Genomic DNA, 27,497 nt, shown 5'->3' with positions numbered 1-27,497 from the left:
ACAGTGTGCGTGGACCACAGTTTACGTATTTTTTCCCCATGTCGGGGCGGGCATTGGTGTTGTTTCCAGATTTGGACAGATACAAACAAAAGCCGCTATAAACATTCATGCTTATTCAGGTCTTTGTGTGGACACAGACTTTCACTTCACTTAGGCCAGTGGTTCTCAACCTTCCTAATGCCGCGACCCTTTAATACAGTTCCTCATGTTGTGGTGACCCCCGATTTCATTGTTACAAATTGAACATAATTAAAGCATAGTGATTAATCACAAAAACAATATGTAATTATATATGTGTTTTCCGATGGTCTTAGGCGACCCCTGTGAAAGGGTCGTTCGACCCCCAAAGGGGTCGTGACCCACAGGTTGAGAACTGCTGCCTTGGCCCTGCTGGGTGCGTATGTATTTAACATGATAAGAAAAGGTCAGACTGCCTCCCAAAGTGGCCGCACCACGTTACCTTCCCACCAGCGGTGAATGAGTGTTCTAGGTGCTCCACTTCCTTGTCAGTACTTGTTATTTTCCATTTCTTAATTTTTAGCCATTTTGATGGATTTTTTAATTATAAATTCATGGGAAATTGCAAAAAAATGGTATGAATAAGTCCCATGTACCCCTTGCCCTGTTCCCCCCACAGGTAGCATCTTGTGTAATTATAGTGCTATGTCACAACCAAGAAATTGGCACTTTTTAAAACCCAGAGCAATCCTGGTGGATTTCTCTAAAAGTGAGGGGAGTCCAGCCGGAGTGGCTCAGTGGTTGAGCATTGACCTATGAGCCAGGAGGTCACGGTTCGATTCCTGATCTCAGGGCACATTCCCAGGTTGCGGGCTGGATCCCCAGTGTGGGGTCTGCAGGAGGCAGCCAATCAATGATCCTCTCTCGTCATTGATGTTTCTGTCTCTCCCTCTCCCTTCCTCTCTGAAATCAATAATAAAAAAATATATATTTACAAATAATAATAAACAAATAAATAAAAATGCGGGGAATCCATCATTCCAGCACCAACACACCGCCATCAGCCTCTGGACCCCATTCCTGTGAGCAGCGAGGTCGGGGGGCAGGGAGCTGGGTCAGGCCCGAGCATCACTGTCTGTCTCTGGGCCTTTTTGCAGAGCACGTTCATCAACAGACCTGCCCTGGGAATCCTGCCTCCGGAGAACTTTGTGGAGAAGCTGCAGGAGTCCTTGCTCTCGGTGAGTGGTGAGTCCGTGGGGACAGCCTCTGCTGCGGGGACCCACCCCACCCAGGCCCAGGTCCTCCCGCTGCACAAGCAGCTCTGAGCTCCCGGAGGCAGCCCCAGGGGAAGGAAAGGATTGGGAGCCTTGCAATCAGGATGGGGTGTTTCTGTGTCAGTCTTTGTGCTGTTTCTTTCACAAAGATTATTTTTACTTTTCCTTTGGAAGGAAAGAGGGGATACCTCGTATGCAGAAAAAAAGGGAACTCGGGAAAAATTAATGTTTGCCCTGAGACAGGAGCTTTGCATGTTATACAACCCTCCTCGATGTTTTGGTGTCAGTTGTTACAACAATTAAAATCATTCAGAACCTCAACTTCTCACCTGCAAAATGTGAGAAGGGGGGTGGCAGTTGCATCAGGAGGATAGACTAGGCTTCTCTTCACTTTTTTTTCCTCTCTGCCCTCCAGCCTGGGCTTCCCCACCCCCTGGAAGAGCCAGAGTCCAGTCTCCCAGGCCCACAGCTTCCAGGATATCCCTGGTTGCGTCCCAGCCTCTCTGTGCTTCCCACAGCTCCAGCTGGGGGAGGGGGAGTGGAGAAGGAGCCCACAGCTGTTTCTCTGCCTGCAGGTGGCTCCCAAAGGGATGTCCCAGCTCATTACCATGGCCTGTGGCTCCTGCTCCAATGAAAACGCCTTCAAGACCATCTTCATGTGGTACCGGGTAAGGTCTGCGGCCCGAAGACACACACACACAAATACACACACCACACACACACAGGCTCCCCAGCACCCAGCCACACACTCACCCCTAGTCCTGCTGTTCATCCCAACTGGCCAGAGTACTGGACATCAGTGACCACACTCTAAATCCAGAGGAGAGGAGGCCCCTACCTGGTGGGGTTTTCCAAACATGCCGGTGGGGAACGGCGCAGAGAACCAAAGCTTTGGCACCAACCTTACCTAATGTAGTTACATGGTTTTACCTGGAATGACATATCTCAGCAGATCTTAGTTGCTAGTGGGAGAGTGATGCACCTTATGTGTTCATCTGTTTCACCACAAGGACAGTTACCAGTCTCAGACTTCAGTACATAAGGGCAATGATCATATTGCACATACTCAGGAAGAGTCTGGGGCTTTGACTGGAAATAAAATAACAAACATTCATCCAAGGGTCATAAGGTTTGCAAACCAGAAACACTACTAGGTCATACTGAGTGCTCCCAGGAAGAAAGAAGTCTGGGAGCTTTATAGGACAAAGTACCTCCTTGAGAAGAATCAGTTCTGTGTTCCAGCCCCTGGGTTTGTCCAGGGTCGTAACTGTCAGATGTCTGGCAGTCTAGACAATGTAACATTTTCTTCTTGAGGTCATTCCGAAGGTCTGATTTACTGTCCAGGCGATGATGCACAACAAACACACTGATGTACATCCAGGTATTGGCGAGGGACTGCAGGGTTCAAAAGTTTAAGTTCCCACTCTATTCCTCAGTCAACACATAGATCAGCTCTTGAGCGAGCACTCAGGTTGTCTGGCTAACTGTGGGCGAGTGGAAAGTGGAACCCCCTCCTCCCCAGAGCTTCTCTGAGATTTCGCTCTGTTGTGTTTCGTCAGAATAAGGAAAGGGGTCGAGCGGGTTTCTCCAAAGAGGAGCTGGAGACGTGCATGGTCAACCAGGTAAGTGGAGTGGGCCCCTTCTCCTCCAGGAGGGAGCCGCCACAGCCCCCTCAGGGGGACGCTAGTCAGTGGACCTTGTCCTCAGTCAGCACAGGCTGCCATGACAAATGGGCTCACAGCTACAGGGTTGAAGTCCAAGATCAAGGTGCCAGCAGATTTGGTTCCCCTGGGCAGGCTCTCTTCCTGGCTTCCTGGACTCCGGCTCTTCCAGCGGGTGGGGAAGCCCAGGCTGGAGGGCAGCGAGCTCTCTTGTGCCTCGTTTTATAAAGACACTAATCCCATTCAGGGGGCCCCCTCATGACCTCATCCAACCCTAATACCTCCCCAAGGCCCCGTGTTCAAATACCGTCACATTGAGGTTAGGGCTTCGACCTATGAATTTGGGGGATAAACATCCAGTCCATAACAAGGGGTCCCCAAGGATTGTGCCTCCCTAGTCCATTCCCTTGGTATCGAGGGGAAAGGAGCGCTCCCTGACCCAGAACCATAGTTTCCCAGGACAACTGCCAGAGCCTAACCCATCTGAGGAGGCTTTATGCATTCTCTAGGGCAGTGGTCGGCAAACTGTGGCTCGAGAGCCACATGCGGCTCTTTGGCCCCTTGAGTGTGGCTCTTCCACAAAATACCGACTTCTGCGCATGGGCAACGAAGTTTCAATCGCACTGTACATGCGCGCCCACACGTGATATTTTGTGGTATTTTGGTTGTAACGATAACCAAAAAGACTGGAAGACCCTATATGCCCAGCAATGGGGAAAGGGGGTTAAGTGTAGGGGTTTCCAAAGGCACCAAGGAGGCCACTGTTGGGCACAGTGGTGGCGGGGACCACAGGAAAACCAGGTAGGAAGGTCCAAGCTCACAGCCAGCCTCAATCAGAGCACGCCTGTCCTTCCCCCTTTCACTTATGGGGTCCCATTATGGTTTAGGCAGAAATGTCTGCTGATTAAAGAAGAATCAAGGGCCACTGAACTCAGTTATGCACCGCATACATCTACAATATCCTGCAGCAAAAATCGTTAGAAAGGGCTTCTCATTGCTTGGAAACACCCATGGTATAATTTAGTGAAAACAGTGGAATATAAATTGTATGGACACTAAATAAATATACAGGAAATTACTACAAGAAATCCTGCTAACAGGTTTATAATGGGATGCCTGTGGCTAGTGAGATTGTTTACTTCCTTTTTTTTTCTTTTGTGCCTTCTTAATTTTTTATTTCTAATCCCGCCTCTTGCTAGCAATAGATCCATACCATTCTCCATATTCATACAAACCTATGTAAACTTAAGCGTTTTCTTTTTTCTCCTGGCCATTTTTAAAAATATATTTTTATTGATTTCAGTGAGGAAGAGAGAGATAGGAACATTAATGATGAGAGAGAATCATTGATTGGCTGCCTCCTGCATGTCCCACACTGGGGATCGAGCCCGCAACCTGTGAAAGGTTGCAAACCAGAAACATGAATGAGTGTTTCATTCATGTGCCCTTGACCAGAATCAAACCCAGGTCTCTTCAGTCCACAAGCCAATGCTCTATCCACTGAGCCAAACCAGCTAGAACTCTCCTGGCCATTTTTTTAAAGAACTGGATTGTGGCCTGTCTCTTTCTCATTTGATATCTGTGGGCATCCTAGTCCACCAATATTTTTGCATCTTATTCCTCCTCTTTAATCTGCAGCCAAAAAATGTGTGAAGATGTGTATGTATTATATTTATACGAAGGAACAAGAAAAATGTTTCCTTACCAAAGGGAAATGACAAGACAGTATACTGTAGTTTGTAGGAGGAAGTCTTAGAGCTTTTTCCTGGGGTCTCAGGTACCTGGTGGACGTCAGCCAGCCAAAGAACATGCTGTATCAAATTCCCAGAGGCGAGGGGTCCCCATGGTTGCCTCTGCAGCATCCTCTGTAGTTCTACCTGAGTCAGCTAGAAACAGGTGTGATTCCTGGCCAGGTGGAGGGTCAGGAAAATGCAGCTGTGCCATCCACTGGGGGCGGGGAGGGGACTGGGAGGTCAGGTGTCTCTCCTGAACACAGGGGCAGCCACCCTGGGGAGATGGAAAGGCGGGGGTCCTCCCTGCCCAGCCTCCCGCTCTGGCATGCATTCCCTGTGAGGTGCCCCGCTCAGCCTCGTGTGGGAGGCACCTGTCCGCACCTGGCCCACCTGGTTGCTGTGGAAGCCAGAGCAGGCTGGAGCGGGGAGAGAGCCTGTAGGAGCTGGAAGAGCCTGCAGACAGGGGTTGAAAATGCAGAAGCCCCGAGCAGCCCGGCAGGTAGCGGAAGGTGATATAAAGGAGAAAGGCGGGCAGTGGGCTCTGGAGCAGTGCGCTCGCTCAGATGTTAGACTTGGGCTACAAAATGGGCCCAAATGGTGCAGAACTTAAGAGAAGACAGTTCAGATATATATGTGAAATCTCTTGGTTAAAATTCTTTGCATGTGGGCAAAACATCTGTTCCCTGGCTAGAGAAGTGGGGGTCCAGTTTGTGAGTTTGGCTTGAGGAGGGTCACCCAGTTCTCCTGATAGACTTTGGTGCTCCCCCACGCTCTCAGGAGCAACCACAGAGCCCCCCACTTCTCACGACCGTGACTGATGACTGCTACTTCTTGTTTCTAGGCCCCTGGCTGCCCCGACTACAGCATCCTCTCCTTCATGGGCGCGTTCCACGGGAGGACCATGGGTAAGGAGGGTCCCCTGGGATCCGGAGTGGCAGTTAGAGTAATAATAGCGGCAATGATATCAACAGCTGCCTTTGATCTCGCGTGGGCCGTTTTCCCACCTTGTCTCACTAATGCACACTGCTCTGCGGGGGTGGGGGGTGGATATTGCCACTTTGCAGTGTGGGGAGGGGGGGAATCGAGGCACCGCAAGAAGAGAAACATTCAAGGCCATACAGCAGCAGAGCAGGATTTGAACCTTTGTCTCTCTGCCTTCAAAGCCTGTGCTTAATCTGTGGTGAATGCAAAAGCCACACACACACACACACACACACACATGCACTAACATGCACACGCACACACAAACACGCGGTTCACGGGTTCTGCTTCAGCTTCAGGCTGTTACGGGAATTGGGGTTCTGCAGGCAACAGGCCTCCTGGGCATTTGAGGTCTTGACTTGAAATGCCCATCTCCTTTTTGAAGACCGTTCACTGTGCTCCCCCAAACCAACCACTCACTCCTGTTTTGTGGGGGGGCCAGGTTGCTTAGCGACCACACATTCCAAAGCTATTCACAAGATCGACATCCCTTCCTTCGACTGGCCCATCGCACCGTTCCCACGGCTAAAGTACCCTCTGGAGGAGTTTGTGAAAGAGAACCAGCAAGAAGAGGCCCGCTGCCTAGAAGAGGTAACATGGGACCTTCCAGACCCTCCCACGCCCCATCCCCGTACCCTCGCCACCCCAATACCTCGCCTGGAGAAGAGGAACAACGAGCTTACCTGGGCCTGCAGGGGTCTCCCTGGGAGGGACATAGGGACCGAGAGGCCCCCTAGCCCAGTGTTTCATATCGGGGAGGTAATGGCACGTTGATTTTGCCACCCAGCATCCATCAGCCCACTCCTGGTACCAACTTCAGCATCACTCACGTGTCTTTGGAGGTGAGTGTCAGTGACTAGGCTAGAGAAAGTGAATTGATGGGCAGAACAAGGGCAGCTCGTAGGAAAGGTGGCTGCCCAGGATCCTCTGGTCCAGCATTTGTCAGCCTTCTCCCAGATCCTGGTGCTGCTTTGGGAGCCTTGGGGGGGCAGGGGGCCCCTGAGGACGTGTACCCCTGTTGCCTCCACTTCAACCAGAGGAGCTCCTTTTGATCTGTCCCATGTATTGGGGTTCCATGTAAGACACTGGAAGGATGCTATTGCTGGGGGAAATGGCTTTCGCTCTTGAGATTGGGATTTGAGCTCAAATAAGGCTACTCTGAGGCTGGTTTGCCTCGTAGGCACATCTGTCTTTTCAAGTACTGGTTAATGCCTATGAGGCGGGAAGCGAAGTGCAAGGTGCTGGGTATTTCGTGGTAAATAAAAGAGACAAGATAATGGAGTCCAGACACTGTCCAACAGGAAGGTGAGGCAAGCCACAGAGGTCATTACCACTTTCTAATAATCACATTTTGTAAAAGTAAGAAGAAATGGATGAAATTAATTTCAGTAACATTTTATGAAACCCAATCCATTCAAAATAGTATCACGTCAAAATGTAACTAATACTTACACATGATTGATGAGAGATTTTCTCTTCTTGGTGTTAAATCTTTGAAATCCTGAGTGTTTTACACTCAGACACGTCTCAGTTTGGACCAGTTAACATGGCTCATGCCAGCAGCCACGTGTGGTTCGTGGCCATCTTACTGGAGAGTGCGGGGTAGTAGGAGCCCCAGCTCCGAACAAATGAGAAAGTAACCCCGTGATGACAACTTGCAGACGGTTCTCTGAAAGCAGAGAGAAGCATCTCAGAGCTCCCTGGGGAACTGGTGGACACCCAGCCTAAGTCACGTCCTCCAAGCAGGAGGCTTTCCTTAGCGCTGCCTCAGAGAAAGCTTGTCCTTGTTATTCTAGCCAGGTGTACGGGTTTGTGCTTTTTAGTTATGTGTAGTTATTAAGTAATGAGTAAAGTACCACAATCACTACTCTTTATTACCTATAAGGTGATGCCCATATTAGAACAAGAATTTAAGAAATATAACCACAATCAGGGGCTTTCCATACAACCCTGTCACTGTTAACAGATTTTTTAAAAAATCAATTTCAACTTTATTAACACAATTTACATACCATAAAATGCACTCATTTAAATGCCTAGTTCAGCCCCAGCCGGTTTTGCTCAGTGGATAGAGCGTCAGCCTGCAGACTGAAGGGTCCCAGGTTCAATTCCAGTCAAGGGCACGTACCTCAGTTGCAGGCTCAATCCTCCCGGCCTGGGCCCCAGTCAGGGTACATGTGGGAAGCAACCAATTGATGTGTCTCTCTCACAGCGATGTTTCTCTCTGTCTTTCCCTCTCTCTTCCACTCTCCCTAAAAGTCAATGGAAAAATATATCCTGGAGTGAGAATTAACAACAAAATAACAATAATAATAATAATAATAATTGCCTAGTTCAATATGTTTTGGCAAATAAATGTACTCAAGTAACCATCGTTCCAAAGGCACCTTATTACCTGGGAAATGTCTTTGGATCAGTTTGAGGATTCGATGCAGGACCCCCATCCCCACCCCTACCCCTCTCTGTGCAACCACTGCTTGGATTTCTATCACTGTAGATGAGTTTGGCCTCAGCTTTTTTTTTAAATATGTTTTTCTTGATTTTTAGAAAGAGAGGAAGAGAGAGGGATGAAGAGATAGAAACATTGATGAGAGAGAAACATCATTGATCAGCTGCCTCCTGCATGCCTCCCACTGAGGATCGAGCCCGCAACCCGGCATGTGCCCTGACTGGGAATCGAACTGGTAACCTCTTGGTTCCTGGGTCAACACTCAATTGCTGAGCCACACCAGCTGGGCCTCAGCTTTTTAAACAAATTTTCATCCCAGGTTCTGCAGAGAAAGGGCTCTCCTACCAATAATAATAATATAACAGCAACAACAATAGATTCTGTCAGCATGCCCATTGCTCAGATCGGGAAGTGAGGTTTCAGAAAGTTAAATAATTTGCTCCAGGTTAGCAGTCTGTATCCTGTAGGGGCTGGCCCAGTCCTCAGTAGGACACATCCCCTCCACGTGTGTGGCTCTGAGTGGGTATCGCCGTCTTCACCGGAAGTGCACACAAATGCATTTTCAACGTAACTTCCAGGGGGGAGGCATGGGACCCCCACATGCCCATCTGTGGGTGCTGTCAGGAGCCCCCACGAGCCACTGTCCCTTCCCACTGTGGAATCCAGGTGGAGGATCTGATCGTGAAATATCGGAAAAAGAAGAGGACGGTGGCCGGAATCATCGTGGAGCCCATCCAGTCCGAGGGTGGAGACAACCACGCGTCCGACGACTTCTTCCGGAAGCTGAGAGACATCTCCAGGAAGGTCAGTGCACGGGCCCAGGTTGGACGGGGCCACAGGCCATTTCCAGCCGGTTTCCCAGAGCAAAGGGTAGCTTTGGGGCCTTGTAAACGTCCAGGTGTTCAGAGGCTGCCTGTTGGCCTCCCCGTAGAGAATCTGAGGGCAGGGAAAGGTCAGGGAATTCTTCCCTGAAATCGTTTTGCAAAGCCAGCGTCTGTCCAGCCTGCCCATTTAGTCAGAGGCTTTCGTCATCAACAGATTCCAGGAAAGGCCGCAGCCTCCACCCTTTTCTTCCTAGAGACCCCACCTCACCCTTCAGCCCAGTGTGGCCCACATTCAACAGACGCAACATGAACAGACTTTGTGTTAATACCGTGTTTATTTTAATGCCCTGGGTGGACAAACGGCACATCCAACCGGCAAGTTCACAGATGAAGGTTAAATGCCAAGGCTCGATTTAAACACAAACACTAAGTAAATCACAGTCCTGGTGATGACAGCTGTTAGGGAAACAGGGCTGGCCTTGCTGCTGGGCCACGTCTCCTCCTGAGAGGGTCGGCTTGCTCAGGACTGCAGCCAGGTGCGATGCTGCCGCGCTTTGGTTCAGGGGGATTCCATGTTCTGGTTGGTTCCAGCTCGGCAGCAGCAGGAACCCTGCAGACACAGCTCTGCTGGAACTGCCCACTTAAGCTCTTGTTTAGTTTTTCCAAGAACTTGGTCGTGGCTTGCAGTTCAGAACGCAAGGCCTCTCTGGCTGGATGAGGGGGTCGGAGGTTGGTCGATTGTGGGGATGTTTATTTCCCCCTCCTCTCTCTCCAGCATGGCTGTGCCTTCTTGGTGGATGAGGTCCAGACAGGAGGGGGCTGCACCGGCAAGTTCTGGGCCCACGAGCACTGGGGCTTGGATGACCCTGCAGACGTGATGACCTTCAGCAAGAAGATGATGACCGGGGGCTTCTTCCACAGGGAGGAGCTCAGGCCCAATGCTGTGAGTGCCTGCACACACAGCCCCCCCCCCACCCGCCCTCCCCCCACCCCCTCCTTCCAGGGCAGGGGAGGGAGGCGGCATTGCTTTCTCAGGGCTGCTCCTCTCTCACAAACCAGGAACGGAGCGGACACTTACTGTGCCACAGAAGCTTTCTGAGGCCCAATTCTTACTGATTTAATTCACCAGTGATTATGATCACCCCTGCTCTCTCCGCTGGGCTGGCTGCCTATTAGTCCACTGTCAGTGTTCTAAATTTTCTGTGTTAGTAACTGCTGTGAACTGAGCATTCACTCTGTGCCTGACCCAGTTCTAACCACCCTTCATGTACTTTTAGTCCTTACAACAATCTAATCAAGTGGGTGTTATTTTTCCCTACCATTTTACTAATGAGGAATCGGGCACAGGTGGGTTAAGTAAGTTGTCCAAGATCACACAGCCCATTAAGGGATAAAGTCAGGATTCAGACCCAGAGCCCTGCTCTTAACTACTACACTGTACTACCACGTGTAAATATGGATTCTCATACACACACACACACACACACACACAGTTATCAGGACCTTAGGATCCTTCCTTCCACCACTCCTGCATCGAGGATGCCTCATGCTCCAAAATAGCCATCACATCCCAATTCGATGCAGTAAAGAGGAAAAAGGAGGGAAGCACACAGTGACCCTCTCTTTATCTTTAGTGGCCTTCCCAGAACTCCCACAACACTTCTCTCCAACACTCTGACTCAGATCTGGTCACATGGCCACTCCTAACTGCAGGAGAGGCTGGGAAGCATGTTTTATATTGGCTGCGCTGACACCCTGAGTAATTCATGGGGGAATAAACTGGGTGGTCTTTGAGGGCCAGACTGCCATCAATCCACTCTTGAGTCCACTACCTATGACAGTGATGGCGAACCTATGACACGCGTGTCAGGGGTGACATGCGAACTCATTTTTTTGGTTGATTTTTCTTTGTTAAATGGCATTTAAATATATAAAATAAATATCAAAAATATAAGTCTTCGTTTTACTATGGTTGCAAATATCAAAAAATTTCTGTATGTGACACGGCACCAGAGTTAAGTTAGGGTTTTTCAAAATGCTGACACGCCGAGCTCAAAAGGTTCACCATCACTGACCTATGAGCTATATCCTTTCTGGACAAATCACTTAACCTCTCAGAACCTCAGCTTCCTCCTCTATAAAATGAAGATTATATTAGGGGCCAACTATCTTGATTTCCCCAGGACTGAGGGATTTCCCTGCACGCAGAGGACTTGGCCTCCCTGATTAGTTACCCTAATAGTCATACCTCCGCATTGGGTGGTTGTTGTGGAAAGAATTCAATGAAACAATATGTGTTATCCTCCCCAACCCTTAGTGGGTGCTCGCTGGGTTAGTTTCTCTCTCCTTACATGGGGACAAGGTGTCCGGGGGAAGTGGGCCCTGAAGGCTGTGCCCGTGTGTGAACCTTTCCAACCCCCTGCCTCGTTCCAGCCGTACCGGATCTTTAACACCTGGCTGGGGGACCCGTGCAAGAACCTGCTGCTGGCCGAGGTCATCAATGTCATCAAGCGGGAGGACCTGCTGAAAAACGCAACCCATGCCGGGAAGGCCCTGCTCACGGGGCTGCTGGACCTCCAGGTACCCACCCAGCACGGCCCCACCCCAGCTCTCCCAGGACCCCACAGGCTCCCCACACCCCAGGGCAGCGTCTGAGCCCTTCCTCACGGCATCCCACCCGCTCCTCGGCAGGTGCAGAGGCAGGAGCTCCAGACAACACCCCGGTGCCAGGCAGGGTGCCAGGTTTAGCCAATTACACGGGACACCAGTTTCATTTGAAAAATGACAACTTTTTTTTAGCATAAAAGTATACCCTATGCAACATTTAGGACATACTTATACTAAAAGTTGTAAGTTGTTTATCTGAAATTCAAATGTAACAGGGCATCCTTTATTTTACCTGGCAACCCTAACTCAGAACAATTCGAACTTGAGAAAAAATGATTATCCTCACTTTCTGGATGAGAAAAGGGAGGTTTGGGAAGGTGAGCAGCAGCAAAGAAGCCAGATTTTAAACTCAGATCTGCCCGATTGCAAAGACTCTGAAGGGCTTAAGTGTGGCTGTTAAGACAAGAATTCCTTTTTCTTTTTGGGGGTGGATTTGCATTTAAACTGAGGTTGGGCAGGCGCAGGCGCTAGGAAAAGCCTCTGCAATGGATCAGGCCCTTCCTTCCTGCGGGGGTGCTCCTTCCCCATCCCCTGGTGGGGCAGGAGAAGTGGCCGGTGTCCTTTATCCCCCTGGTTGATACCTGGGCCCTACGTACAGATGTGGATGCAGCCAGGGCCCCGCCTGGTGGGGACCTGGCAGTTCTGGGCTGTCATGAAGACGGCTGCTCCCTATGCTGACCTGAGAACAGGTTTTCCCAAAGTGGTGTCAACTAATGGTCCATGGCCCCAACAGGAATCCCCAATTTGGGGTGCCGGTGAAAAAGGAAATTTTATTCAGTGCAAAACAGCTCAATTGTGATACAGCACAGCTGTGAGGCAGTCCTGGAACCAGGCCCCTCTCCAGCTAGAGAGCTCTGCTCGAGTCAATGCCAGAGTGCTCTGGCCCATGCTGGCCAGCTGGAGAAACAGTCTTCAGTCCTCCGCGGAAAGGGAAGGAAAGTGCGCTCCCAAAGCCAGAGGGAGCTGGCTTATATAGTCAGAAGTCCCTACCCCTGGTCCCTGATTAGTCCGTCCTAATGCAAATGAGGACTCCAAATCCTCGAAGTTTGATTGGTCCAAAAGGCATTGTCCTGATTGGTCAGAATAGAGCCACTCTTGTTGGTTGGAGCTGTGCAGCTCCAATTGGATGGGGAAGCCTCATTCTATTGGTTGAAATAGGACTCCGGGAACTCCGGGCTGGCTCAGATGGCAGGAACACAGGGCAGGCGGGTAGTTCATTGCAGAGGCAGGTAGTTCAGTACAGGCTTCTCCCTGAAGTGCTCCTTGCATGAGAAGCCCCTTTGCAGAAATGGCTGCTGCTGTGAGGGTTTTGTTTGTTTGGTTGGTTGGTTGTGTTATGTGTTTTTTCATTTGAGCCCAGTTAGCCACCAGAAGACCTTTTTCTCAGGGTCCACAGTGGGTTCCATATGAAGGATGATACCACAAAAAAGGCTTCCATGGAACCATCCCAGAGCCAAGACTAACATCTCGCTTTTAGGAGCCCTGAGCTGGCTCATTTAAAGGGACAGGAGCACCCTGGCTGGTGCGGCTCAGTTGGGTGCTGGTTCAATTCCTGGTCAAGGCACATGCCCAGGTGGCGAGCTAGATCCCCAATCCCTGGTAGGGGGCATGCAGGAGGCAGCTGATGGATGTTACACACATCAATGTTTCTCTCTTCTCCCTTCTTCAATAAACTATTTTTTTAAAATAAATTTTAAAAAATAAATAATAATAATATAATAAATAAAGGCATGGGAGCAGTTAGGCATCCTTATCAGGGTCTTATAAAGCTACAGGCAAGAAAGAGATAAGATGACAGGGATGCCCTAAAATAACGAACTAGACAAGTGGGTGAGACAAAAGGATGCCTGTAGATATGAAGGCCTAGAGGCAACAAGCAAAGCCATACAGTGAGGAGGGGGTGGGGATTTCTGCTCCTGCATTAATTAATCAAACAGTTACTATGCTCTAGTGTATGAGAGAGGGGGCGGGGGGGGGGGGGGGGAGGAAGGGTCACAAAGTGGTGTCCAAATGATCCCGCCTCCATACTCTGTGGGAGAGGAGAGTGTTGAAATCGCTGGCTTCCCGCCAGTCAGCAGTGCGGGGTGAATAGAGCTGGTGCTGGAGCGACTTCTGTGCCTCGTTTCCTCACCTGTGGGGACCAGAAGAGTCCTGCACCCGTGGAGTGGGGATTCAGGATCATGCATGTAAGCGCCGAGCAGAGATCCCCGCACATGTACCGAGCTTTCGTTATCCCCGGGATATGACTTTCTTTCCAGTTCCTGCCAAGGGTCTGTAACAAAACGGCACTTGTCCCCCGTCTCTATCCCCGGTACCTGAAATTATGTTGGGTTTTCCAAGGCCCGTTTGCTGCCCTTCACATGAACGATGGATGGTGGGCAGAACCCCACTTCCTCATAAGGAGTAAGATTCTTTCTTCTGGGTGATCGTACTCGCTTCCTGGGGCTGTGTGAACAAATTACCACAAATTGGTGGCTTCAAACTAGACTTTGTTTTCATCCTCTGGAAGCCAGAAGCCTGAAGTCGGGATACAGGCAGCACGGATTCCTGGAGGCGCTGAGGGAGAACCCATCCCAGGCCTCTGCGCGCATCTCGTGGTCGCGGCAATCCGTGGTGTTCCTGACTGGCAGCTGCATCCCTCTCCCCTCTCTTCTGTTCTCACGTGGCGTTCTCTCCTCTCTGTGTGTGTGACCAAATGTCCCTCGTCTGATAAAGATGCCAATCATTGGATGTCGGGCCCACCCTAATCCAGTGGGACCTCACCTTAACCTCATTACATCAGCAAAGACCCTGTTTTCAAACAAGGTCACATTCCCAAGTTCTTAAGTCAACATAAATTTGGGGAGGGGCCACTATTCACTCCATTACAACTCCCAGCTTTAAAGCCTTGAGTGAGGGTGAGCTCTTTTGCTTAGAAGAATCAGTCACCACTTTTCTAGAAGAATTCCTAATAAATAAAGATGGCTGGTATCCAAGTGCCAGGCTTTAAACCTCATCTCACTAAATTCTTACCGCGGCACCTTGGGGTCAATAGCAGTCATGCCCGTCAGTTTACAGAAGAGGACACTGAACCTCCGGCCACATAAATGACTTGGCCAAGGCTGAACAGTGAGAAAGGGTCAAGCCGGGGTTTGAACCAGAACTGGATGTCTCCAGAGCCAGAGCTCGGAACCCCACAGTGGCCCTGCCAGTCCACGCAGAGGCCCAAAGGCTGGACCCTGGAGGAGGGGCATTTGAGGAACCACAGCCACTGAACCGGCTGGCACACAGGTGACAGGCTTTGATGCCAGCCCTGTTTCCCCCACTGCAGGCCCGGTACCCCCAGTTCATCAGCAGAGTGAGAGGACGAGGCACCTTCTGCTCCTTCGACGCTCCAGATGAACCCACACGGAATAAACTCATTTCAATAGCCAGAAGCAAAGGTAAGCAGGCCAGAGGGGAAGCCGGGCTTCGTCGGTGCCCAGGTCACCCTGGTATGGGGCAGGTGGTACACAGGACTAACAATACTCTGCATGTTATTCATTCACCAAGTATTCACTGAGAAGACCGACACCAACCCTGGAGTCATGATGATGAACATGACCATAAGGGTCCCTTCCTTCAAGGAGCTTATAGTCTAGCAAGAAGGGGTGGCATGAAAGAGACTATTTCATAAACAACCAGTTGTATTTATAAATCCTAGGAAAGAGGAAAGGGGCCTAAGAGAGTGAATAGCTGGGGAAAATGTCCAGAAAATCCAGGAAGGCTTCCTTGAGGAGGTGGCATTTTACCTTAAGCCTTGACGGATGGAAGGATTGGCCCAGTGAAGAAAGTCAGGAAGAGCATTCCGGGCAGAGGGGTGGACATGTACAATTAGCTGAGGTAGGATGGAGCTGGAGAAACCAAAAGAATGGGAGATGGTTAGGGTCCAATAGGCTAGAGGGAATGAAGCCGGCCGGGGAGGGGCTGCCAGGCCACATCATGTCAGCCTGTGGACCAGGTTCAAGATTCTGGACTTTTTCCTAAGAGCCATGGGAGGCCATACGAGAGTTTTAAGCAGGGGGACATAGTGGTGAGATGAGAGCACCTACTATGTGTCGAGCATGGTGTCTTTCACTTGTACCATCATATGGAACCCCTGCACCAGCCCTGAAGGGCAGGATGATTTGCCTCCTCTTTAAAGGAGAAAGCTCAGTTTCAGAGACGCTAAGCAATGGAAACAAGGACACCCAGCATGTCAATGTGAAGCTGCCCTTTAAAATAAGCAGGTCAGCCCTAACCGGTTTGGCTCAGTGGACAGAGCATCAGCCTGCGGACTGAAAGGTCCCAGGTTCGATTCCAGCCAAGGGCATGTACCATGGTTGCAGGCACATCCCCAATGGTAGGTGTGCAGGAGGCAGCTGATCAATATTCCTTTCTCATCAATGTTTCTAACTCTCTCCTTTCCTCTCTGTGAAAAATCAATAAAATATATTTAAAAAAATAAAATAAAATAAGCAGGTCTGTCCCTCCTCGGTGACAGCTCTGCCCACATGCCTGCTTCCGACCTGCCTCGCTTTCTCTAATGTACTTACTTCCTTTCTCCACTACACCGTGAGTCCCGGGAAGACAAGGACTTACCTCAGGATTTCTCTATCTTAAGAGCCAGTTCAGGGGCAGCAGAGCAGGCATTCAAAGTGGGAGGGAGGGACGGAGGGAGGGAGAGAGGGAGTGAAGGAGGGAGGAAGGGAGGGAGGGAGGGAGGGAGGGAGGATGGAATGGATGAAGGAAGAGAGAAAGGGAGTAAAGATGGATGAGTGCATGGAGGGAAGGGTAGCCGGAAGCCCAGATGGAAAGAATGGCTTGGGGGTTCCCCGTGTGTAAGCAAGCACCCTCCTGGCTCTCACAGCCGGGGACTCTGAGCCCAAGCTCCTAACCGACCTCCTGCCATTTCTTTCAGGTGTGGTGTTGGGAGGCTGTGGTGACAAATCCATCCGCTTCCGTCCCACTCTGGTCTTCAGGGATCACCACGCACACCTGTTCCTCAATATTTTCAGCGACATCTTAGCCGACTTCAAGTAAAGAAGCCATTTCCACGATGCTCTGAGAAAGCCCTGATCTCAGCAGTTGTCAAATTGATTAGTTTGCCTAATTCATGTTTTCACTTAAAGTATCCGAGGTGAATGCATAAGCTGAAGGGTGGTGTGTGGGAGGGGACGGTTTTGGTGGCTGGGGGGAGGGGAGAGGATGGAGGGACAGGTTTTGGTTTTCCTCCCTGCAGAGCCAAGGGTGCCCATCGGATTAAGCCCAGAAATTCTGCTTGAGCCCCGGACAGAGTCTTAGGAAGGGCCGTGAGGGTCCTGGCCATGTATTTGCCCACCCTTGACCCCAACAACGTCTTTGAAGCCAGTCAGGGGATGCTCCAGGGACTGGTGGCTGGGACTCCTGGGTTCCGGTCCCTCTCAAGTGCCATATTCTGTGATCAAGGACGATGCTCCCTCACCCTGTGCAACAAACATGCTTGCCCCTCACCCAACCCCTGGAGCCCTGAGCGAGGCTGGCACAGTTCAGTGGAGGACAGGACAGTCATGTGAAGGCAGGATTATAGGGACATGAGGACTGAGCCAGGGGGGGTGGGGAGGGGCCTTCCGGCCTCTGCAGCTTTGGGCCACTCCTCCCAGAGCATCTGTGGATTCCTGTCCTGGGCGGGGCTTTGGCGACCCCCCGGGTGGCATCCTGGATGGTCCATCCTTACTTGCTTCCTTCATTTCCCCAAGCTCTTTCCCCCGTTAAATGTGAACTGAGGCCCCAGGAAACAAACCTGCAGCCTGAGCAGGGGCACCCGGGACACCCATGAGCTACCCGGGCAGAAGCACCAGCCAGTCTCCAGGAGCCAGAGCCCAGGGCCTGGGGCAAGGCACTGCCTCCTGTCTCCCAGGCCCCTGGCGGCTGCCTTTTGGACCCTCACCCCGGAGGCTCTTTCTCTCGCTTTGGCTCATCCACCTTTGCTCCACTGGCAGTTGCGGCACAGGCAGCCCGTTGCTCAAGTAGGTTTCTTCTCGAGGGGAGCATCATGAACCCAAGGCGCCAGAGCTCCGCACAGGGAAACAGGCTGTGGTTCAGGCAGTGTCCTTGTCCCTCCCCCTCCAAACCAGGGTTTTCCTGACACGTGTGGAGTCCCAGGCACATGGTCCTAAAGGCTTGACTGCACTGTGGCTGGGGCTCAGGGGACTCCGCTGAGGCTAGGCATTCTGGGAACTGTGTTCACCAGCGCCAATAAAGAGCACTCGGTGGTCCTAGAGCAATGAAGGGCGGTCTCGTGGGGAGAGGGAGACAGTCTGCCTTGTATCCTCTGTCCCAAAGGAAGCCACTTGTCCCCGATGGTTTGGGAAGACAGGCATAGCCAGGTTCTCCTCTCAGCACTTTGCTCTTCTAATAACTAACCATCCGGAGACTTGGTCAGCGACTGTCTTACAGACACGACAGACCCGTGAGTTCCGGTTCACTTGGAATTCTTGCAGTTAGTGCTAATCCATTGCTTTAAAGAAGGAGTTCTGCCGTGTTTAAGGCCATTTACGCTGCCGGCTAAATGGAGATGTATGCCCACCCCCCTCTGTGAGGTTTCACTCGTTTGTATATTTGTTTATTCAATCATTCATTCATGAAACTTGCATTAAATACCTGCTCTGTCCCAGGCCCAGTTCTGACTACTAGGATTACAAATAAAGCATGGTCCCGGCCCTTAAGGGACTCACATCCCATAGTGGAAAACAGACTCTTAAACCGGTAATTAAAGTTGAGTGGCAAGTGCTGTAACAGAGGTATGTAGAGGAGCATCCGGAAATGGAAGGGAGTGCCCCAGTCCGTCTAAGGGTCAGCAGAGGTTTCAAGGAGAAAGTAATGTTTGAGCAGGGTTTTGCAGAGTGAGCAGGAGTTCACCAAAAAGCAAGGCAAGGAACAGTGTTGCAGAAAGGGAACAGCATGTGCAGAGACCTACCAGTTCACAGTCCCACACCTTTCACTGGGGATCCAGATTCCACAGGCAGTAGCCCAGGATTCAAGACCTTACTGAACAAGAAAAATGCATACCAAACCACAATTCATTTTTTGGCACGAGTGTGATTTGTCCTGAGAACTTCAGCACTGGATGCAAACCTACAATAAGATTCCCGGAGTCCAGAAGGTTTTTGAGCTAAGGCACAGTCAGAAACTTGCCTCTCCTGGTGGAGACAGCGGCTTCAGTATTATGTTCTCTTCCCAGAGGGCATTGACAGAAAAATGAAACCACTTTATCTAGAAAGTCATTTCCAGACTTACCCACCTCTTACCAAGAGGAGTTATTCTCATAAAACTTTTTAAGCCATTTATCGAGATCTTGTTGGCTCAGGGCCTAAAGAGTTCCAGAGACATCTGCTTTTGGGGGTGGGGAGATGGGTGGAAGGATTTCAAGGAAAAGAATTCCCGGCAGAGCCCAAGATGGTAGGAACGTGGGGGAGGTTGTGAAAACTCAGGGTGGGGGTGCAGTGGACAGGTTTCCAGGTAGGGCAGGGCCCAGGGAGAAGGACTTCTGTGGCCGAGGGGCTGGAAAGGGTCCATCTTACATCAGTGCCATAGAGTTTAGTAAGTGTCCCTAGCAAATCTCGTTACTTTTACAGAAAACAAGGTCCAGTAATAGCAAGTCTTAGTACATCCTCCTTTTTATTATAAATGGGCATTTTTTTATAATTTTTACTGACACTCAGTAACCATGCAAAATTGTGCACACTTAGTATATCTATACGTAGCTATCTATCTATCTATTAGCTCATGGTACCATAGCTAGGGAGCATCGCCGACCTGCGCATACAAAGTGATCTTGTTTACAGTATTCTGTTGACAGTGCCAATAAATGATAAAGAAATTAATATGTCACACTGTAACTGACGACCATATGCACAATTCCATTCATTAAATGTTTCCTGTGTTAATCAGTCTTGTTAAATTTAAAAAAATATATTTATAATGGAAACATCAGAGTAAATGTGGCCTTTTTGTTTGGAAATGGTTTCAAGTAATTATTTGGCAAGTACTTTTTTAAAAAAATGATTTGAGGGAGAGGGAGAGAAACACATCAATGTGAGAGAGAAACATTGATCAGTTGCCTCCCACATGTGCTCCAGCTGGGGACTGAACTTGAAACCTGGGTATGTGCCCTGACTGGAAATCAAACTTGTGAGCCTCTGGTGCATGGGACAATGCTCCAGCCAAATGAGCCATGCTGGCCAGGGCCTGGCAAGTACTTATTAAGCACCTATTATATACCTCTCAGGGAACATTCTACTGTATAAGTCTGCATTGGATTTGGGAAGCACTGTGAGGCCTTTAATGTCAGGGTCCATCAAGGACAGACCAGGCGATAGGGATGGACAAGGTGTGGTCCTTACCCTCAGCTCACCTTCTAGTGGGGCAGAGGTCACAGCAACCCAGTGTAAGGACTGGGGTACAGGAAGACCCTAGATGCTGTCCACGCACAAAGGACAGACCCTAAGTTGGGGTGGAATCGGGGCTCCTGAGCTTCCTCTTCAAGGCTGAGCAGGAACTGCTCCAGGACTCAGAGGAGGAAGCATTCCAGAGAATAGCTCACTGCAGGCACAAAGGTAGGGTGAGGCAAAGGCGCTTCTGTGTTGTGCAGCATCACCGGATCACAAAGAGAGGGATGCAGGACAGTCCTGAGACGAGGCCAGAGAATGGGCAAGGCCCAGACCAGAGGGCCTCTGTGCTGTGCAGTGATGGAGCCGCTGCAGGTCTGGAGCAGGGGGATATTCCAACGTGCATTTTAGGAAGATTTTCCTGCGTGTTCACCGTGACAGACAGAGTGGGGAGACTGGCCAGGGCCCTGTCACAATCAAGAGGACCTGGTGGTCTAATAGGACAATAATGGGATGGATGGAGGGGGAGAGAGAAGCACAGAATCCAAAACACACAGGACAGTGACTCTCAACACTGGATGCACTTTAGAGTCACCCTAAAGAGCTTCTCAAACAGCCCTAATGCTTGGGCCCCACCCAGACCAAATACATCCGATTCTCTCCAGGCTGCTTGGGGGTTAAGCTGATGACTGACTGGAATCGACGGGAGGCCCAGAGAGAGGTTTAGGAGGCACCTGTGAGCTGGATCTTCACCCGCCTGGTGTCCTGACCTGGAGGCAGGGAGGGTGGGCTGTCTCTCTCCCGCTCCCAGCTGTCTCAGTGGCCCTCCATCGCCCTTCTTTTTCTCACCTGTAAATTGCATGGTTTGGACCACATGATTTCCAAGGTTTCCCTCAGCTCGGACATCCGACACGTCTATGAAACAATTGACTTGGAAGGCAGTATCTACCATTAAGTATATTTTCGAAATACATAGTGATTAAGTATCATTTGTTGAACATCTGCAATGTGCAAGCATATTCTGGCTTTATAATTTTCACAACAAACCCACGAGCTGTGTATTTATGTGCCTACTTTTAATATGAGGAAACAGAGAGGTTAGGGGAGCCTACCCAACATCACACAGCTTGGAAGCCAGGATACACACAGATGTATGAACGATGACGTGTGCAATCAAGTATGTGTGTTTGTGTGTACACGCACGCAGTCAGCCTGGGACTGGTGGAGGATAGGGACTACCAAGGACCCAATGGCCTTTCTCACAGCTGCTCTGACCACCGGCCTTCGAGCATGAACTTGAACTGGTCAGCCTGGTGTGAGATCCTAAACCTAATACAGTCCCTAAGGCAGGTGGGTGGAAGGTGGCAGGACCTCAAGGTCAAATACTATCTGTTTTCTATTTTCTATACCTCTTCCCCACTGGGGAGGCAGGACAGGCAGTAGAATGACCCAACTCTGCTGCTCTCTAGCAGGGGTGACCTTGACCAAGTCATTTCACCTCTCAGAGCCTCATCTGCAAGTAGAGGTTGGTAATCGTAATGCCAGCTAACACTGACCAAGCACTTCCTTGGACCAACAGCTATTTTAAGTGCTTTTCATGTAATAAGCCAGTCTCTTCAACCACCCTACGGTGAGTGCTTTTATTATCATTGCTTCATAGTAAAGAAACCAAGGCACAAACAGAGACTGTGGAACTGGCCCCAGGTCACAGCTAGGAAGCGCCTGGACTGGGATTCAAGCAGGCAAGACGTCTTGCTTCAAAGCCACAAGCTTCACCCTAAATCTACCGCCTCTCTCTGGCTCTCCAACTTGAGCAGTTGCTGGGAGGATTAAATAAAACCGTGTGATAATCGCCTGGCATATAGTAGGTGCTTAATACATGGTCCTTCCTTTCGCCATTTCGTCTCTGTAAATAGTGTCGTGCACAGGGCTCCAAACAACGTATTCCTGTCCAAGTTAAGTTCCTTATTTGTAAATATTAAATCTACTTCCCAACACAGGTAAACTCAAACAAATCCTGGAATACATTCCAACTGTTAATAAGTAAAACGGATGTTTTGTCACTGGAGTTGGTACAAACAAGGCCAGATGGTATCGGCCCTGCTTGGTTAACTCTCATCAGGCAAGATTTTATAGCTGAATGCTGCAGGATCCAAACAAGGCCATAAAAGTTGGACTCTGCCTGGGGGTCAAAGGGGACTCTGCTTTCCATTTGGGGACTCAAGTCCTGAAATCATAAAGCAGCAAAAAAAAAAAAGTTCCAAACTCGGTTATTTGGGCAATTCACCGCAGGCTGGCCCGTGAGCACTAAGCACTCCTGGTCTGTTCTGGGGGTGCATTAAACACGGTCATTTCACGAGGCCCTACAACAAGGTCTCATTTTGGGACTACAGATCTCAGCTGTGCACAATGTGAACGTCCCTGCTAAAGCCGACCCCACCCAGGTCTGGAGGACCCTGTCTTAGTCAGCTCGGCTGCTATACCTGGACAGCCTAAACAGCCAACATTGTCTTCGCACATTCTGGGGGCTGGAGGTCCATGTTCAGATTCTTTTTTTAAAATATATTTTTATTGATTTCAGAGAGGAAGGAAAAGGGAGAAACATCAATGATGAGAATCATTAATCGGCTGCCTCCTGCACGCCCCCTACTGGGGATCGAGCCTGCAACCCAGGCACGTGCCCTTGACCGAAATCAAACCTGGGACACTTCGGTCCGCAGGCCAATGCTCTATCCACTGAGCCAAACCGGCCAGGGCCATGGTCAGATTCTTGCTGAAGGCATTCTTCCTGGTTATGTCCTTACATGGCTTTCCTTAGTGCAGTCTAGTCCTCTTCTTATCAGGACATTAACCCCATCATGAGGGCCCCACCCTCAAGACCTCATCTAGCCCTAGTCACCTCCCAAAGGCCCCAGCTCCAAACACCATCACACTGGGGGTTATGGTTTCAACATATGAATTTTAGGGACAACTCAGTCCATAGCAACTACCATAAGAAAACGGACATGCTACAGACAACCCATTCCCTGCGTCTCAATTATATACTAGTACAGCCCAGGGGTTGGATGGAGGGGCACAAAGTCCCCACGGTTCTCAGCTGACAGGAAGGAAAGCCAGGCTACGAGGGACAAACACAGGCACAGCCCACTGACACTGTCAGTGAGTGACTGTTTTCCTACAATCAGCTCAGCCCTCAGGTCCAGGGTGGGAATTCATGGTTGAGAAACTTTCCTACCTAGAAAGCTGACGTGAGGAGGAAGGGATGGAAGAAAAGACTGTGTTTATCACAGCATTTCTTTCTTTTTTTTTTTTTTTTAATATTTTATTGATTCTTTACAGAGAGGAAGGGAGAGAGACAGAGAGTCAGAAACATCGATGAGAGAGAAACATCGATCAGCTGCCTCCTGCACATCTCCTACTGGGGATGTGCCCGCAACCCAAGTACATGCCCTTGACCGGAATCGAACCTGGGAACCTTCAGTCAGCAGGCTGACGCTCCATCCACTGAGCCAAACCGGCTTCGGCAGCATTTCTTTCTTTATTAAGACAGATGACGTGCTCATTAGGAACAATTAAATACTAGGTTATACAGTTGAAAGTGGAAGTCTTCCCTTCGTTTCACCCCCTCCCTCCCACTTCCTATCCTCTCCCCAGAGGTAATCACTGTTAACAATGTGGAATGTTTGTAATTTTTAACACAAATATGGCCACATAAAACTACATTGTTCTGTGACTTATTTTTTCCACGTAATGCTACCCCATGGTTACCTTTCCACATCAGCAGATATACTAGTAGTTCAACCTCACTTTTTTAAAAATTGATTTTAGAAGAAGGCGGAGAGAAACATCAATTAGATGCCTCCCACACATGCCCCAACAGGGGACTGAACCCCCACCTGGGTATGTGCCCTGACTGGGAATCAAACCCACCTTTTGGTGTACAGGTGACACTCCAACCAAGCCACAACAGACCAGGGCTCCACCTCACTCCTTTGAAGGACCATGTAACATCTCATAGTATAGATCTACCAACTTTTTTTTTTTAATTTTATTTTTCAATTACAGTTTACCAACATTTATTTAACCTTGTTGCCTACCAATGGAAATTTACCTTACTTCCAGTTTTTGCTGGTGCTATGGTTTTGTCTGTTTTGCTATTAGAAACATTCACTGAACATCCTCATACGTATGCTTGGGTATTTCTATTAGATTACTATTTTGGAATTATTGTCAAAGAGGGTAATCACCAGTATAGCCACCACCTGAATCTAAAGCCCACTTCCATTTTCTGAGAAGCTGCTGCACAGGTTTTTTGTTGTTGTTGTTTTTAAAATATATTTGATTGATTTTTTTTTTTTTTTTTTTTTTACAGAGAGGAAGGGAGAGAGGATAGAGAGTGAGAAACATTGATCAGCTGCCTCCTGCACACTCCCTACTGGGGATGTGCCCGCAACCAAGGTACATGCCCTTGACTGGAATCAAACCTGGGGCCTTTCAATCCGCAGGCTGATGCTCTATCCACTGAGCCAAACAGGGCTGCTGCACAGTTTTGGAGAAGGGTAAACCCCATACAATAATTTTCAGAACTTGGGGTGCCTTGGAATTACCTGGGAAGCATAAAAATGCAGGTATCCAGCTTCTACCAGAACCTACAAGGGTTGAGCACAGGCGAGTTTTGCTGTCTCAGTTGATGGTGATTTGGGGTTTTCTTGGACAGCTCCTAGGTGCCGCCCTACAGGTGTAGTAGAAGTCCTAACCCAATTCCCATTGTCACGTGATCTGTGGTTTTAGGTCAGGAATAAAGGCAAGGGTAATGCTTTTGCTCTGTGTGCCCTCTGCTGGTACTGTGTGAGCGGACCAGGCACCGAAGTGGAAGTTCTTTCATGCCCAGGCTGGTGAGAATCCAGACTCTCACCTCCCAGTGTGGTGGGACCCCAGGCAGTGACTGTCAACCCAGGCTGCATGAGAACCACCTGGGGGACCTGGTCATGGGCCCGGGTAAAAATATCTTTACAAATCTCTCCAGGTGATCCTGCACAGGGAGCCGGGGTTTGAGAACCTATTTTTCAGGCAAAAAAACTGGCCCAGGAACACGAAGTCCACAGAGGCATCTGAGGTGAGAGCCCTAGCCCTCTGGGTAGGGAAGAGTGTTGGCAGGTGTGCTGTGCTTGCTTGGATGACACTCCCGCCCCAGGTGTGCAGTTACCACCCGGCAGAACAAAATGACCCACATCTAAGCTTCACCCCAGTCCCATCTGCTGCTGCGACCACCATGCCATCACCTCTGAACTAACACTTAATGTTTGCTCTTGCCTGTTGAGTTTGCAACGTAGTTGACATTTATTTATTCTCACACCCACCCAATGAGACAGGCAGGATTTTCCATGTTACAAATGTGAAAAAACGAGGCCCAGAGAGACTCAGTTACCTGGCCCAGGACAGGGAGTTAAGTCTTCTGACCCCAAATCCAGTGTTCCCCTCCCACACCATCTCCCCAGTTCACAGCACTGTGTGTAGAGTGAACTGGGCAGAGCTTCTTCCGAGAACTGGCTCTTAACAGACTCTTCTGGCCGTTATCCAACTGAATGTCATGCACAAGTGTGGTAAGAATTTGCACTAAGGCCTCTTTCCTAAGCTGGGTTATTAGCATCCGCCTCATGAATTTCTTCATCCCAACAGTCAAGTTTCCCAGGGGGCCTGGCAAAGTCTCCAGCTGTCAGATCCCCTTCTTTAGCCTCACCCACATGCTCAGCCTTCGGTCGGAGATCCAGGTGGCCCAGGGCAACTCAGAAGCCCAGCCGTCAACCGTTCACTTGAGCGCGTCCAGCATCCCAAACACCTGTGTGAAACGCTCTCTGTCCAGGATGCGTCCATAGCGCAGGGTGAGGTAGAAGGTCTGCTTCCCACTGTACTGCTGGATCCGCACGAAAATCTCCTGGGGCCGGTCCTGGGTTTCTGTCATAGGTATCACTTCGGCCACCGGGCAGTAGGTGTCCTGCCGCCAGCCCCAGAAGGTCAGGTGGGCCACCCGCAGCATGGTGCCTGACTCGTTCACGTACACGATGCCCACCAGCCTCCGGAAGAAATAGCTCATCCAGTACAGCATGGCCAGGGCGAAGCCAGCGATCCCACCCATGAGACACAGGTTGTCGAAAGTCAGGAGGCCCTGGGAGTACCAGTAAAAGCCAGGCGGCAGGGCCAGCACCGTCAGGGCTGTCTGTGCCACCTTCAGCTTAGACACGTACCCAAAGGCTCTGATGGCATCGAACCGGTAGATCATCTGGAATTTCTCTGTGTCTGTGCCTGGTGGTTTCTCCTTCGAGGTGGGTGACCTGCTCCCCACCCACCTCCTAAAATCCTGCCCATCGCAGCACTGCAGCCCGTAGAGAGGCCTTCTCCACACAGCCGGCCCTAGCAACCGCGGCACAGCTCGGAGGAGGGCAGCCTGGAAGGGAGACAAGAGACCATTTCTCTCAAAGAACTCAGCCACATGCTCAGCACACAATGAACACTGCAAAGCATTTACATGGAGGCTCCCGCCAATCTTGTGAGGTTGCCATTATCACCATGGAGGGGATGGGAACGCCGCGTGCTTTACCTCGTGTGATCTCACAAAAGCTGTGAAATAGGAACCTCTTTACCACTGAGGAAACTAAACCCAGAGAAGGTAAGAAATTTACCCAAAGACACACAGCCAGTGAGCAGGGCAGCGTCTGACTCTCACACTGGTCCTCTTTCCTCCAGGCAGGTCAAGTTACAGGAAGGAGGCGCAGTCTTCATTCAGTTAACAAGGACCCAGGGAGAGCCAGCTGTGGGCTGGGCACTGGATCCCTAAGGCTGGCTGAACACCTCCCCAAGCAGGAAACTAAACAATCACTCTCCCAGTGGAGAACAAATCCGTTAGGTATTTAGCACAATAACTTTCAGAGTCTCTATCAGGTTAAGCATCATCTGGGTGCTAAAAGGGCGTTTTCTTCGCCTAGTGAGACGGAGGGGGAGAGTGGAGGAGGAGAAGGGATGAAGGCGCCGAGCAGAAGCACAGGGATCCTATCAGGCGCACCGTTCCAGCCCTTGGGTAGTGCATTGAAAGATGCGTTCGGTTCTGCAACCAGATCTGGGTTCCAATGCTGACTCCTAAAGCCGCCAGCTGTGGATCCTGGGGCAAGTTGCTCCACCTCTCTGGGGCCTCAGTTTCCTCATCTTCCAAATGGGGATTCAGAATATACTGAGACGTGGTTTTAAAGCCCTCCAGAGCACCGGCTGGACTTGATGCAGGGCGAGTGCTCAGTGAGTTTTAGTGTCGCTAGTGACGCACGTGACCTGGGCGCAGAGGAAGCCGGGGAATAACAAAGCGAAACCCACGCTGTGTAACCCACACTAAGGTCTCTCCCGCGCACCCTGCGAATCACAGGCCTGACCCAGACCCCAAAAGCACATCACCTCCCTCAGTCCCCAGCTTCCGCGTCCTTACCATGGCCCGCCGGAGCCTCCGGATCGCACCTGCAGCCGGATCCCTAAAGGCGCATGCTGGGCCGGAAGGGGCCTGCGTGCGGAACATTGCATTCTGGGATCTGTAGTCCGAAA

General features: G+C 50.2%; 2 protein-coding genes across 3 annotated transcripts in view; one reads left to right on the top strand and one right to left on the bottom strand.

Moving 5' to 3' along the window:
• Nucleotides 1-19,513, top strand: part of ABAT (4-aminobutyrate aminotransferase) — an 84,762-nt gene extending 65,249 nt beyond the window's left edge. For both annotated transcript variants that reach the window (XM_070413012.1, XM_070413013.1), the window contains exons 7-16: nucleotides 1,116-1,196; nucleotides 1,808-1,900; nucleotides 2,792-2,854; nucleotides 5,468-5,531; nucleotides 6,050-6,198; nucleotides 8,723-8,860; nucleotides 9,656-9,823; nucleotides 11,314-11,460; nucleotides 14,858-14,969; nucleotides 16,466-19,513. In XM_070413012.1, coding sequence (XP_070269113.1) covers nucleotides 1,116-1,196; nucleotides 1,808-1,900; nucleotides 2,792-2,854; nucleotides 5,468-5,531; nucleotides 6,050-6,198; nucleotides 8,723-8,860; nucleotides 9,656-9,823; nucleotides 11,314-11,460; nucleotides 14,858-14,969; nucleotides 16,466-16,587 — 1,137 coding nt within the window. In that variant the 3' untranslated portion in view covers nucleotides 16,588-19,513. The remainder of the gene's footprint in view (nucleotides 1-1,115; nucleotides 1,197-1,807; nucleotides 1,901-2,791; nucleotides 2,855-5,467; nucleotides 5,532-6,049; nucleotides 6,199-8,722; nucleotides 8,861-9,655; nucleotides 9,824-11,313; nucleotides 11,461-14,857; nucleotides 14,970-16,465) is intronic.
• Nucleotides 19,514-23,040: 3,527 nt separating this feature from the next.
• TMEM186 (transmembrane protein 186) lies at nucleotides 23,041-27,471 on the bottom strand. Its single transcript, XM_070411565.1, has 2 exons — nucleotides 27,385-27,471; nucleotides 23,041-26,358 (listed from the first exon to the last, which is right to left on the bottom strand). The coding sequence occupies exons 1-2, from the start codon at nucleotides 27,469-27,471 to the stop codon at nucleotides 25,723-25,725; spliced, it is 723 nt and encodes a 240-aa protein (XP_070267666.1). The 3' UTR covers nucleotides 23,041-25,722.
• Nucleotides 27,472-27,497: the final 26 nt, after the last annotated feature.

This window comes from Myotis yumanensis, unplaced genomic scaffold (assembly GCF_028538775.1).
Source record: "Myotis yumanensis isolate MYYU_CA2020_CCGP unplaced genomic scaffold, mMyoYum1.0.hap1 SCAF_4, whole genome shotgun sequence".
NCBI lineage: Eukaryota > Metazoa > Chordata > Mammalia > Chiroptera > Vespertilionidae > Myotis > Myotis yumanensis.
Note: the sequence above shows the minus strand (reverse complement) of the source record. Positions and strands in the feature narration are given on the sequence as shown.

Coding starts and splice junctions, on each gene's coding strand:
- TMEM186 (XM_070411565.1), bottom strand. CDS start 27,471: ATGTTCCGCACGCAGGCCCCTTCCGGCCCAGCATGCGCCTTTAGGGAT. Junction 26,359..27,384: donor GGAGGCTCCGGCGGGCCATG/GTAAGGACGCGG, acceptor TCTCCCTTCCAG/GCTGCCCTCCTCCGAGCTGT.